General features: G+C 41.2%; 1 protein-coding gene across 3 annotated transcripts in view; it reads left to right on the forward strand.

Annotated features, from left to right (window-relative positions):
- Lhfpl3 (LHFPL tetraspan subfamily member 3) overlaps positions 1–15,108 on the forward strand; it is a 525,961-nt gene that overhangs the window by 343,437 nt on the left and 167,416 nt on the right. For all 3 annotated transcript variants that reach the window (XM_032907095.1, XM_032907096.1, XM_032907093.1), the window contains exon 2: positions 6,504–6,740. In XM_032907095.1, coding sequence (XP_032762986.1) covers positions 6,504–6,740 — 237 coding nt within the window. The remainder of the gene's footprint in view (positions 1–6,503; positions 6,741–15,108) is intronic.

The raw sequence follows: 15,108 nt of genomic DNA on the forward strand, positions 1-15,108 counted from the left end.
ACAGACTGTGTTATGTCTATACTGAATGATATACCTAGCTCTCTCCCTAGGGAGATTGACTGATGCTCTGCAGATTACGCAGCTGTTCTTAAACTGTATAAAGACTGGCACTAAAGAGGGGAAATACCTATATGCTGTGTGATGAGGGGTGTGGGTGAGTGTAGGGGTGGTTGTGAGGAGGTGAGTGGAGGTGTAAGTGGAGGTGTGGGTGAGTATTTGAGTGTATTCATGGGAAGAGAAAGACTATACCATGTAAAGATGTATCACCTAGGTGCCTGTTATGGTGTGCACATGTAGGACTGTGATGTTCCCCTTAAGTTGTGTCTTTTCTGAAGAGGGATGAAGAAAATCTTCTTTTAGGCTTAATTATGCTTCCAGAAGCTTTAGTACACAATATTTATGTTTCTGTATATTTTATATAAAGTTTTTGATTTTCAAGTTTTGAAAACATCAACATGTTACTTTTGAGTAGTATATTGAATTGATAGAGAAAGGTTAAGTATCCTGGCCTTGTTGTTATCCTTGGTCTTCATCATTGAGGGTAATTTAACTGAGTTTTCATGAATGAGTGTTGCTATGTTTATGTCATTTGCTCCTTTTCTTAATTTATTGAGAATTTTTGGTTGTGAGCCTAACCTTTTACAGCTGAGCCATCTCTCCAGCCAACTGAGAATTATTTGTCATGAAAAGTTGTTGGTCAGTACATGTGTTGGAGATGTGGTCCCATTGGGAAGGATGGTAAATTCTCTAAGAGATGGGTTCTAGTGGGAAGGCCTTTGATTAAGAAGAGTTCTGCCCACAAATGGAAAGCAGATGCCCTAGGGATACGTTGTTGTAAAAGACTAGGCTGACCCTGGTACTCCAGGCCTCCTGCCTTGAAACATCCATTATTTCTATCTTTGGAACGTCAAAGTTTCCATCTACCATCACCAGAGAGTGAACCAACGGAGCCACCCAAACTGAAAACATCGAAAACTATAAATAAACCTCTTTTCTACAATTTCATTACAATAACGCAAAACTGACTGATACAGGAAGAAATACCAAAAAAAAAAAAAAAGATGATGTCTGCCCTTTGTAAAACAGCACAAGGGGAACAGAATGTTTTGTGTGAACACAAGCAGACAAGCAAACTCACGGGATAAGTTAGGAAGGGATTGAGCCAGATAAGGCCAGTTTTCTCCCTCAGACATCCTGGGATGCTAACTCTACCTCTGTGGAAGATAAGGACAGGAACTAAGGGATTGAATGTGATTACAGAAAAATCCCTCTCTGTGGAAACTGACAGAGTTAGGAAGAAGTATCTTCATGTTTCTGTGATCTTTATTTAAGGATCGAATGAGAAAATTCATATAAAGTGCACACATGTGAGAGTCATTCAATAAACATTAGCCATTTTGACTGTGTGTTTAATATTAATGATTCCACATTCAGGATTTCATAGAATTCAGACCTGTTTTATAGATAGATAGATAGATAGATAGATAGATAGATAGATAGATAGATAGATAGATAGATAGAGTCATCTAGCAGTGTTCTACTAATCAGAATGTTTTTTACATTCTATATTCTAAATCTTATTATATACGACTTTTTCCAGTGTTGGGGATTGAATCATGTTCCTTGCCCATGATAGACAAGTGGTCTATGACTCAACAATGCCCTTATCCCTATATGTGGCTATTTAACCCTCAAGACCTAAATGGATTTGCACTGAAATCATACAAGTAAGCATCCTTCCCTTTTTCCGGCATCCTATTCTGTAGCATCTTTCTCCACTAACTGTGGAGCTTGTATCTGCACATGTGAGTGGGTGTCAGATCCTCCCCACACAGCCCAGATTCTCGCAGCACCAGGAGAAGGGGTCCCTTTATTCAGGAAAACTGGGGCTAAGTAGCTGGACAAGGCATAGTAACTTTTCTTATCACCAGATACCATTTTCTAACTCTTGCCTTTTGACAATCTAGGGTTTGTGTATATTTTCTCATAACCTATTAAGCTATTATGTCCTTCACGTTAAGACCCCAAGTTAAATGACCATAAAAAAAAAATATTGTATTTAAAGCCATATCTTCCAGGACACATTTTTTTTTTCCTCAGCCACACTCTAAGCCACAGTATTTCATGTCCTGTGTCATCAAGTGACTATTTTCTGGAAATGAACTGACCCGTGACAGTAAACCTTTCTCCTGAGTTATAAATATTCTAGCTCAAAAATGACTGGCCGTGAGCTGATGGGACGCTGTGGGAGTGAGTCGTCCCTCTGTAGCAGGTTCAGAGTGCCAGTGACAGTGTGAAGGTTTTCCCTCCCCAGCCCCGGAAGCCTCTGCTGGCGTCCATTTTCCCAGCTACGGTATGCACGAGTAATTGATAGAGTTTAGTGAATGCAGGTCTCTCTCTTCACTGTGTTCCTCCCGAGTGCTCCAGCATTATGAGGCAATTTATCTTGCTGTCGTGCAACGGTGCGTAGGTTTCTTAAAGGGAGAATTCAGTTCAGAAATAGGCAGTTCTTGGGTTCTCAGCATTCGAAGTCTTAGTGGGACAGTGAGACCAGCCACATAAGCCGGCTCAAGAAAGCCCCCTTCTGTTACTTTTTCCATCTTCCTTCCTTTCCTTTGGACACAGAGCCTACTGCAAAGGGCTGTGGACTCTTCTAAGGATGTTTCCTCCTCCGTGGAAATTACATTCAGCTCTCTAACAAGAAAAATGTCACTGTCCTTAGTGGCTCCTGGGAACCAATCGTGAACTATTTCAGAAAAACTCATTGTGGGGTCAGCAGCCTTGACCCAGAGCGCCCTTGTAGAAAGTGAACACTTGTTTGCCACTTGGAACATGCTTTAAGTGGAAGTCAATTGAACCCCCTCACAAGGACACAGTTGTTACATATTCTAGTTTAGAAGGTCCCATGGTGGCATACAAAAGGCTTTATGCTACCTCTGCACGCCTACCTCCAACCAGTGAGCTTCCGCTTCTCCTGAGCATTCAAATATGGTCTCTAATATATGCCCAGTAAAACTGTTGCCGAACAAGGAAGTTAGGCATTCTAATAAGAAAGCCATTTTTTGATAACTTACCAACTAGAATTTATTCTCCACTATCCCTTGTGGTTAGGACATCATGTGTGGATTAATCAGATATTTTGAACCCTTGTTTACTGTAGCAATGACACTGTACCCTAGGGTTGATTGATTAACAGACAGTTACTACGAATCCAAGAAGAGCACTATTTCTTTTGCTGCCAACTAAGGGATCTTGCAGGTACTTCCTACTCAGAACTGAGAAGACCGGTTTGTGTCTATAGCTGTACAAATCATGCATATTAGGCAAGTCTGGCTAATAGAAACGGGATTTATCGCTGCATTCAAGCGCTGATTCAAAGAAGCTAACAGTCTCATCTATTTTTATGACTTAAATTAAATATAGTAAAATCGGAGGACCTTCCCCTTTCTAAACTGAAACAGCTAAGTAGAAGGAGGAAAGAAAAATATACATGTTTTGATAATGCATTAGTGGGGGAGCTTTTATTATATGAGAGCCTCCTTAAATTTTAAAAAGCTTTGGATGCATTTGCAGTATTCTTAATCCCACTTTACAACTTACAATTTAAAACAGATAACTTAGAAAATATCAAAAAATTGCATCGACAAATGGGGAATCAGGGTGTATGTAAATAAATTATGGCTGTGACACAGGGAGTATTATCATTCTGTGTGGTGTAATCCCATTTAATATCTCTCTCTGACTGCTCTTCCAGAGGTCCTGAGTTCAATTCCCAACAACCACACAGTGGCTCACAACCATCTGCAATGGTTGAACTATCTCTTCTGTTGTGTCTGAAAATAGCTACAATGTACAGCATACAGCTACAGTATACATAAGATAAATAAATAATTCTTAATATCTCTCATACATATACATATATGTACCTATATATATATACATATATTTGTATACATACACAAACACACATATAGGAATACATATATAGATACATATGTATAGATACATATATATGTGTGTGTGTTTCTGTATGTATATGAATATACACATGAATACATTTAAGCAAGCTTATAAAAGACCTTTTATAGACTGTTTCCTATGACCTTGTCAAACAACCTTATTTTTATTTATCCCTGCTTCCTGCCACTGCATTTGTTAAAGTTTCCCTGCTCTGTTTTTCCCTCTTTATAGCACCCATGCCCTACTGTCCTCAACTACAGCATGTACACACACACACACACACACACACACACACACACACACACACACACTAGGGCACTAGGATCCACAAATAAGAGAGACCATGAAGCCTTTGTCTTTCTGGGTCTGGGTTACTTCACTCCATATAATATTTTCCAGTTCCATCATTTACCTGCGGGTTTTGATTTCACTTTTCTTTACGGCTGAATACATTCCACTGTGAATTTGTACCACATGTTCATCAGCTATACCATCTCGGCATAGACCCTAAGGACTCCATCGCCACTGCAGAGCTCCCTACTCAGTCATGTTCAATGCCGCTCTAATCACAAGAGCTAGGAGGTGGGAGAACTTAGATGTCCTTTACCTGAGGAATGCATATATTTTAAATACTCATGAAATAGTAAAGCAATTTAGAAGTTTTTCAGGTATGGTTTCAACTCAAGGACCTTCTGCATTGTCCAAAATAAAATTAATTTTGTTCATGGAAACTGCATTCTTTAAGAACACAGATAATCTGTGCTAGATAATGCTGTAGAATGCATGCTGTGTGCTAAGTGCTGAGAGAGGGCCAAGATGTGAAAATATTTTCAATTCACCAACTCATTGCATTTAAATCCACCCCAAGACAGCAATCTGTTGTCTGTTGAACATGGCCCACAGAATCAACTAAGCGGGGCTCACAAGCCTCGCAGAGACTTGTAAAATAACAAACTGGCTCTGAACGCCACCTCATCCGAATCTCTCTCCTTTTTTTCTTTCTTCCATTTTTATTAAATTGGGTATTTCTTATTTACATTTCAAATGTTATTCCCTTTCCCGGTTTCCTGTCCATCAGCCCCCAGCCCCTCTCTCTCCCCTTCTATATAAGTGTTCCCCTCCCCACTAACCCCCCCTATTATTCTCCCCAACAATCCCCTATACTGGGGGTCCAGTTTTTGCAGGACCGATTGCTTCCCCTTCCACTGGTGCCCCAATAAGGCTATTCACTGCTACCTATGCAGTTGGAGCCCAGGGTCAGTCCATGTATAGTCTTTGGGTAGTGGTTTAGTCCCTGGAAGCTCTGGTTGGTTGGCATTGTTGTTCTTATGGGGTCACAAGCCCCTTCAGCTCTTTCAGTCCTTTCTTTAATTCCTCCAATGGGATCCTGTTCTCAGTTCAGTGGTTTAATGATGGCATTCGCCTATGTATTCTCTGTAGTCTGGCTGTGTCTCTCAGGAGAGATCTACATCCAGTTCCTATCAGCATGCACTTCTTAGCTTCATCCACCTTATCTAGTTTTGGTGGCTGTTTATGTGTGGGCCACATGTGGGGCAGGCTCTGAATGGCCGTTCCTTCAGTCTCAGTCCTCCTCAGTCCAGGAGGTCTTAGCCATACACAGAAATCTACAAGCAGCTAAGGAAAGCTGAGAGTGAGAGAAATAATTTCCTCTAGGGAAGAGCACAGCAGTTGCTTATCCAGTCCCAAATGATCAGCCCTGAAATTCAATGTGTGCATGTGCATGTATGTATGTCTCTGTGTGTGTAGCATTATGGATACTAAGCAGGTTATATTTATGTATTTAGTAATATGTAATGATATATATATATATGAGAGGTAGATATTGATATAGATACACATAAACAATTAGAGAAAAAGAAATCAAGAATTTGAGAGCAAAGCGGTACATGAGATGTAGGGTTTGGAGGGATGAAAGAGAAGGGGAATAGGATGTAATTGTGTGTGTGTGTGTGTGTGTGTGTGTGTGTGTGTGTGTGTGTGTGTGTGTGTGACTAGACTAGATAGTGTCAGTGTGTGCCACTCATGGTAAGGAGTTTCAAGAAATGACTAGACACTGGAGGTGGGAGCACAATGTTATTTTTCCAATGATTTAAAGTCAATATACACGCTGGTATTTCCCATGTTATCCTAATCCTTTATCTGGCTGCTGTCATCGCTCATCAATGCCAGCACTGAATTGTCATCCTGCGGTGTAATGTTTCCTTCTGGCCTATTTACAATGGAAGCCTTCCTGCAAAGGTGCACAGAATTTCAATTTCTCAGTATTCTCTCACAGCTAAATCTGCCTTAACTTACCTCACATGGGTAGGCTCACTCTAAAATAGAGGCTCGGAGTTTCTCTGCTGCGGAGTTCAGGGTCTGCTTACTGGGGTGGGGGTGGGGGTGGGAGTGAGGGGTGGACAGGAAATGGAAATGAGATTTGCTGCTCTCAAAGTCAAGAATTTGAAACGTCTAACAAACATTAGAAACATTTTTTTAAATAAAATGCATAACCTTTTTCCTTTTGTCTTTCCGACTTTAAGCTGCCTGCCTTGTCCTTGGCTGTATGATTTTCCCTGATGGCTGGGATTCAGACGAAGTAAAACGGATGTGCGGAGAGAAGACAGACAAGTACACTCTTGGGGCCTGCTCGGTCCGCTGGGCGTACATCCTGGCTATCATCGGAATATTGGATGCCCTGATCCTCTCGTTTCTAGCATTCGTGCTTGGGAACCGACAAGACAGCTTGATGGCAGAGGAACTGAAGGCAGAAAACAAAGGTAGGAGCTCCTACTGGATGACGCGAGCATAAAGTACACCCCAAAACAGAATAAAGCAGAAGCCCTCTCACTCCCGCCCTGCAAGTCCTTTCTCCTGCATTCACGTGTGCATGTCTGTTGATGCTCTCGATTCTAAGACTTCCCCAAACTCAAGACGTTTGCAAGCCGAAAGTATAGCATTACAATTTCCCATCTTTCTAAGCCCCCTTATCTTCCTGGAACTCTCAAAGTCCATTGTGACTGTTTAAGTATTTTTCCTTCTCTAAGGCCTTAACTGTCAGGAGTTAATGACTAAGACGCGACATTGGGGCAGGGGTGTCTATTGGATTGAATGGAGTGTGCTTCCCCCCTGTGGATTCGGCTCACAACCGCGTGATTCAAACTCATCTGGGAGGGGGGATTCCCACCCCAAGTAGCTTTGGAGACTCTAGTAGCTGCCCAGTTGAACTTTTCAATGTGTTATATGGGTAACCAACTCCTCAGATTTCCTTTCAAAAGGAAATCGTCTCCTGAAATACAAGGAAACTTCGAGAAAGAACAGGACAATGACTGGTGATTAATACCTAAGTATATTAGAGTAGGTGACTAAGAATTAGTTCGTCATCATTCAAGGTGAATCTTGTAATTTTTCTTCCACATTCCTAAACCTATTCTTTAGGGTAGAATTTTAATGCCAAGAACTTACTATAGCCTTGGACTTATGTGGTGAGTTTAATCTTTATACTATTGGATTGGAAATTTTTTGGTAGCAGTGATGGTGGTTGATTTTTGAGATAGTGTGTTCTTCTATAGCCCAGATTGACCTCAAACTCTCGAGCCTCCTCTCCTGTTGCAGTCTCCTGAGTCCTCAAACTCCAGGCATTACCCAGCATGCCTGGACCTTCGTGTTATCGTCAATCTTTATGAATTATTGCCTTTTGCTCCTAAGAAGGAGTTAAATCCATCTTTGAACTATAAGATTTAGATACTACTTCAAGTAGGTGCTTATTTGAAGCATGCCTTAGTATTTCTAACAGGCCTCTGATGTAAACACTCATACTATCCTGGAATCACTCCGTTCGTTTACATCTCCTGTAATGGCCACAGAGCCAGCTTCCCAGGCGGCCATCTTTGCTCATGCTTGTAAAACAAAGGTACATGGAGTGGCCAAGAGAATAGAAGACACCCAGGGGCTTTCACTCCCTGACTGGTAGACACAGCATGCATGAGTTTAGTTAATCCCATCAAGAATGTTCCAAGCACAAAAACAACTTTCACAGGGAATGCTGGTAAAACATCCAAAACACAAAACTACCTTTCTCTCTCGGGGTTACAGTTTTGTTTATCTTGCAAATTTAGTACTTTTGTGCACTCATTAATCTATTTTTATAAACCTAATTATTTAAAAAAAGAACTTTGCAAAAAAAAAAATAAAAACATTACACACCCAAATTAGCCACACTCAAAGTCTATAAAACTTACTGAACTCATATATACAGTTAGAATTAGCACTCTAGAAGCTGTGAAGCTTTGAATTAGATTTTACAATTTTAGTATTGAATATATATTATATATGTATCTACCACTAAAAAATCCATGACAAAATTAATACTAGAAAAAAAGCTTTATATTATTTTTCATAACTTGCATCCACTACCTGTCTTCAGTACTTCCAAATTCCCCTATTTTTAGCTTGACTTATATCTTTTGTTTCAAATGTACATATATTAGTCATGCACTCATTAATTAAATGCTCTGTTTGGAGCTCTCATCTGTCTCTGTGGCCTGTTGGATATACTCTGTTTTCTGTCTTCTTCCCTTCGTATTAAATGGTGAGGATTGTTCAAATTTGCCTAATTACCTTTCTGGAGGTAATCACAGAGTACTTTGTTCTGCATGCATGCAAATCCTTGCAGCCTCTGGGACAGCCAGTGATGGGACACGATGTTACTTCTTCTCTTTACTGTTCAAACTTATACTAAGAACTTCTCAGATCTGCTTTGACCACACCTACAAGAGAATTCAGAAAGATACAGTTGAAGTCGTAGCAGGTCGTCTGCCACAGATCAGAGTGAACCAAGGAAGCCCAGAAAGCACCTGTGTGGTGAAACATTTCAGTTTCCCAGTCCACACTTCTTAGTCTGAGACTCTGAGAATCCAAGCAGCTTTGCCCTGTACACTTGCTGGCCCTTGTGTTGTATAAATCTAGATAGTCTCTATAAATCAGGTCAAGATTTCTAAGCTTTGTATGAAAAGCTTAACCAAACCTACATATTTCTGAAAAACAAACCAAGATTTACTGTTGTTCTAAGAAGCAGCCTTCGTTGTTTGGTATTACTTACTAACTTGTTCAAGGCAGAAACTTCCGAACTCAGATTATCTGAGGCCAATCAATGATTCACATGTGATATGCATGTGCCTAATTTGCAATTATGAAACTGATTACTCATTAATAGACATCCGTACAGTTGCATGGGTGTGTTAATATCGATGTTGAGTCATTAAAACATTTTCCAGTATTAATTTTTACTAATAAAACTACCAAAATGTCTCTTAGGAGACAAATGTTTGTTTGGGTTCCACGGTAAGGCATTGATAAGGTGACAAATGTAACCCTGGCTCAGTATTTTAGAACTTATTCCAGGGTGTTTGCTGGTGCTAAGGATCCAGCCATGGCTCAGAAGAGTAAAAAGTTCATACATTCCTGTATTAATATCACTGCACATTTTAACCTCTACAGTCTTTCAGCCTTTTAACCCACCAGTCATATCAACAGGCATCTTAGAAGTAGCAGATGCATAGCCAGGAACAAGATATGATCATGATATAACCAGCCCACTAAGGACCATATCTTGTTTGAGAGCTACAGCAATTAACTCCACAACACCCTTAACTCTACGACATACCCCTGCTTTACATGGAAGATCCATCATATAAATCCAGGTTCTCTATGTATCATTATAGCAAGGATACTGCTTAGACCATGCATCTTTCTTAGCACCCCCCCCCCAGCGGGATAAAACAAAATCACTGCTATATCAATTGAAGAATCTATCAGGGAAAGGAACTTGGTTCTAATTGTTATTAGAACCGTACTCTACTCATGGGATCTCAACACATGGGGGAATGTGAGATGCTACTGAATCATAAATTAATCATCACCAAGATGCTATTCCGTGAGAAAACAAGGAGGGGTGTGTAACTAAAAGTCCCCACCGCAGCCAACTCCAGCCGTCTCCCAAGAGTCATCTCCAGAGCATTCGCCCCAGGCCCCCTTCAGCTCATCCTCTAGTATTTCTTGAGGCTCTTCTTTCCCAAGAGCACAAACATCACATGAAAGATACCTCACCTGGGGTTGGGGATTTAGCTCAGTGGTAGAGCGCTTGCCTAGGGAAGCATAAGGCCCTGGGTTCCGTCCCCACTCCAAAAAAAAGAACCAAAAAAAAAAAAAAAAAAAGATACCTCACCTGAAACAGATGGTAATTTCGGAATGGAAAAAAAATGAAAGTAGAGGCATGTTCATGTACCCTCAGCCATAAAGAAGTAGCCACCTTTCTGTTCTCTGCTTTGGCCGGAAGTCAGGAGCGGTGTTGGTCCTGCAGAAGATCCAAGCGCTCTCACAGAGGGCTCCACGGTGGAGCTCAGTGGTAATTTTTAATGAAAAAAATAAGTACCACTGAGAAACGAAATGAAGAAAAACTCTTTAAGCCCAGCGAACCTTGTACCAGATTGGTCCATTTAGGTATAATAAATTAATTAAATAATTAATTTTTAACAAAAGCCTCCAGCCCCTCCTCCCTGCTCCGACCTGGAGGACACGGGCCTGCAGGCTGTGTAGTCCCTGGCCCAGGGATGACGCCATCGCTAGGCAGGTGTTTCTTTTTTGGAGTGCAGCAGCATGATTTCTAAATGAGCCAACAGCAGTCAGCATTTAACCTTGATATGCTGTTTAATTGCATATTTTAACACACTGAACTGTGAAGTCAATTTAATTATGTAAAATTAAAGTTTCACCCAGATAAAAAGGATTTGAAATGAAAGCTCCAATTTCAATTTCTTTCATTAACTGTGAAAGGATAAATAATTACATTTTTCAGAGCTCCTCCGCCACAAATACTTCTTTCCTTGTCAGACATCACTTATAAAAGAGGTCTGTTTCTACGTGTGTGTATGGTCACTTATCAGATAATTGGGTCCTCTCGTGAATAGCTTTAAAGTCACTTTATCTGTAAGCACTTAAACAGCAAATAAGGAAACTTGATCCAGACGTGTCTCAAGCTACCGTCTCTTTATTAAGTGGTTTAAGCACTTTTTAATGCTGTAATACGGGAGGGAGAGTAAATTTACCTTACTTACCTAATTGAGAAATGCCTTTGGAATTCTGACTTCAGGTATTATGTGTTTAGTAGAAGAAGCTGCTCATGGCTTCAGGCTGCCTGGCACTGGTACTGTCCCTGACACTGGCTGAGACCAACACCTTAATAACTCCACAATTAGCCCTCCTCGGCTGTAAAATGCAGGGCTTACCCAAATAGCATCTGAGGACTCTGAGGGTGGTAAGGTCTCTTGCCCTCACAGCCATGAGTGTGTTACTTTGTGGAGCTGGTTGGCAGGCAAGAGTGTCAAGGAAAAGGAAAGTTCAGAGGTGTTGGGAGTTGAGGCTCTGGAATACCTTGAGTCTTCTTTTCTCTCTCTAAAGTGTGCTCTCCCTGTGACCCACTCACCACTTGCCTGCTCATTCATACCCGCAGAGCAGAGTGAGTCAGAGTTAATAGACTGTGGTACACAACAGATGTGCCTCTGTGCCTACATTACTATGTGGTAAGCATGTGGGCACCAGGACGCTGACTTGGGTGTCAGGACAGATACTTTGCCTCTGGTCTCGAGGCCAGCAGATGCCTTTAGTCCAGTCCCTGAGCATCTCAGAGCCTCCTCTTCATCTCATTAAAAGGGGAAGGACGGTACCCAGTCTGCCTCGTATACTGACTGAAAGAGTTCAACCAAAGCTTGAGGGTGCAATCACGTATGGACAGGGAAGCTGGAATCAGGTTTGGTATGACCAAACATGTGCCATGTGAAATTTGATTTGATCTTTGAAATCACAGAGTGAAATAGTTATCACCACCCTAGCTCTTCATGGCCCAAACTGTGGTACAAGAAGGTTAAAGATACTGCCTAGATGTTCACAGCTAGGAAAGAAACAGGTTTCTTTATTTATTTACATTAATCACTCCATTTGTTTACATCTCAAATGATATCCTACTTTCTGGGTACCCCTCCACAAACCCCCATCCCCACATCCGCCCTTTCTCCCTCCCCTTTGCCTCTATGAGGGTATTCCCCCAACCACACACCCTTTCCCACCCCAGCGCTCCAGCATTCCCCTACACTGAGGCAGCAGACCTCCACAGGACCAAGGGCTCCCCTCCTATGGATGTCAGACAAGGCCATTCTCTGCTACATATGTATCTGGAGCGATGGATCCCTCCTTGTACACTCCTTGGTTGGTGATCTAGTACCTAGGCGTTGTCCAATGTTGTTCTTCCTATGATGTTGCAGTCCCCCTCTGCTCCTCCAGTCCTTCCGACAGCTCCCTCACCGGGGGTCCGGAGCTCAGTCTGATGGTTGGCTCCAAGCATCCACATCTGCATTGGTCAGTTGCTGTCCGAACCTCCCAAGGAACAGCCACACCAAGTTGCTGTCAGCAAGCACCTCTTGACCACAGCAACAGTGTCCGTTTTGGTGTCTACAGACAAGATGGATCCCCAGGAGGGGAGGTCCCCAGATTGCCCTTACTTCAGTCTCTGCTCCATTTTGTTTGTCCCTTTTTTCTCTTTCGACAGGAACATTTCTAGCTTAAAAATTTTGAGATGAATGTGTGACCCCATCCCTTGACCGACGATCTTGCCTATCTATTGCAGCTGGTCTCTACAGGTTCAATCTCTGCTTCTCAGCTAAAGTTGTCCCTGTTGGGTCCTGGGAGCTTCTCATTTTGCTGGAGTCTGGTACCCTCCAGTGGCTATCCCCAGTTCCTCATCCCCTACTGCTACACATTTTTATTCGATTTCCTGGCCCTCTGTATCTCTCTCCCACCCCTTCAGTACCTTATAATTTCCCCCTTGTTTCCTCCCCCTTCTCTCTCCCTCCCAGGTATGCCCCACCCTCCACCTTCCAAAATCATCCTGTTACCCCCTCAATGAAGGAATGAAGCAGCCACACCCGGGTCTTCCTTCCTCTTAAGTTCCATCTGGACTGAGGGTTGTATCAGGGACATGGTGACATTTTGGGTTAATATGCACTTACCAGTGAGGGCATACCATGTGTGTTCTTTTGTGTCTGTGTTACCTCATTCAGGGTGATATTTTCTAGTTCCATCCATTTGCCTGAGAATTTCATGAAGTTGGTTTTTTCTAAATGAGTAGTACTCCATTGTGTACCATATTTCCTCTATCCATTCTTCTGTTGAGGGACATCTGGGTTCTTTCCAGCTTCTGACTATTATAAATAAGGCTGCTATGAACATAATGGAGCATGTGTCCTTGTTATACATTGGAGCATCTTTTAGGCATAAGCCCAGTGGTGGTATAGCTGGCTCTTTAGGTAGAATGATTTTGAAATTTCTCAAGAACCACCATATTGAATTCCAAACTGGTTTTACCAGCTTACAGTTCCACCAGCAATGGAGGAGTGTTCCTCTTTCTCCATATCCTTGCCAGCATGTGCTATCACCTGAGTTTTTGATCTTAGCCATTCTGATTGGTGTGAAGTGGAATCTCAGGGTCATTTTGATTTGCATTTCCCTAATGACTAAGGATGTTGAACATTTCTTTAAGTGCTTATCAGCCATTCAAGATTTCTCAGTTGAGAATTTTCTGTTTAGCTCTGAAACCCCATTTTTAAAAGGGCTATTTGATTCTCTGGAGTTTAACTTCCTGAGTTCTTTCTATATTTTGGATATTAAGCCTCTATTGGATATAGGGCTGGTAAAGATCTTTTCCCAATCTGAGGGATGCTGCTTTGTCCTATTAACACTGTCCTTTGCCTTACAGAAGATTTTCAATTTTATGAGGTCCCATTTGTTGATTATTGATCTTAGAATATAAGACATTGGTGTTCTGTTCAAGAAATTTTGCCCTGTACCCATGTTTGAGGCTCTTTTCCACTTTCTCTTATACTAGATTCAGCATACCTGGGTTTATGTGAATCCACTTGGACTTGACCTTTGTACAAGATAAGAATGGATCGATTTGCATTCTTCTACATGCTGACACCGGTTGAACCAGCACCATTTCTTGAATATGCTGGATTTTCCCCCACACTGGATGGTTTTAGATTTTTTGTCAAAGACCAAGTGACCATAGATGTTTGGGCTCATTTTTGGGTTTTCAATTCTAGTCCATTTATTTGTCTGACTGACTCTGTACCAATACCATGCAGTTTTTATCAATATTGCTCTGTAGCACAGCTTGAGGTCAGGGATGGTGATTCCCCTCAGAATTTCTTTTATTGTTGAGAGTAGTTTTTGCTATCCTGGGTTTTTGTTATTCTGAATGAATTTGAGAATTGCTCTTTCTAACTCTATGAAGAATGGAGTCAGAATTTTGATGGAAACTGCATTGAATCTGTAGATTGGTTTCAGCAAGACGGCTATTTTTACAATATTAATCCTGTCAATCCATGAGCATGGGAGATCTTTCCATCTTCTGAGGTCTTCTTCAGTTTTTTTTCTTCAGGGACTTGATATTCTTGTCATACAGATCTTATACTTGCTTGGTAAGAGTCACACCAAAATATTTATATTATTTGTGACTATTGTAAAGGGTGTTGCTTACCTAACTTCTTTCTCAGTGCATTTATCATTTGAGTAGAAGAAGGATACTGATTTGTTAGAAATAATTTTGTATCCAGCCACTTTGTTGAAGTTGTTTATCAGTTGTAGGAGCTCTCTGGTAGAATTTTTGAGGTTACTTATGTATACTATCATATCGTCTGCAAATAGTGATAATTTGACTTTCTCTTCTCAACTTGTATCCCTTTGACCTTCTTTTGCTGGCTAATTGCTCCGGCTAGAACTTCAAGTACTATATTGAATAAGTAAGAAGAGAGTGGGCAGCCTTGTCTAGTCCCTGATTTTAGTGGAATTGATTTGAGTTTCTCTCCATTAAGTTTGATGTTGGCTATTGGTTTGCTGCATATTGCTTTTATTATATTTAGGTATGGACCTTGAATTCCTGATCTCTCCAATACTTTTAAAATGAATAGGTGTTGTATTTTGTCAAAGGCTTTTTAAGCATCCAATGAGATGATCATGTGGGTTTTTTCTTTGAGTTTGTTTGTATAGTTGATTACATTGATGAATTTCCATATATTGAACCATCCCTGCATTCCT

This window comes from Rattus rattus, chromosome 6 (genome assembly GCF_011064425.1).
Source record: "Rattus rattus isolate New Zealand chromosome 6, Rrattus_CSIRO_v1, whole genome shotgun sequence".
In the NCBI taxonomy this organism is placed as follows: domain Eukaryota; kingdom Metazoa; phylum Chordata; class Mammalia; order Rodentia; family Muridae; genus Rattus; species Rattus rattus.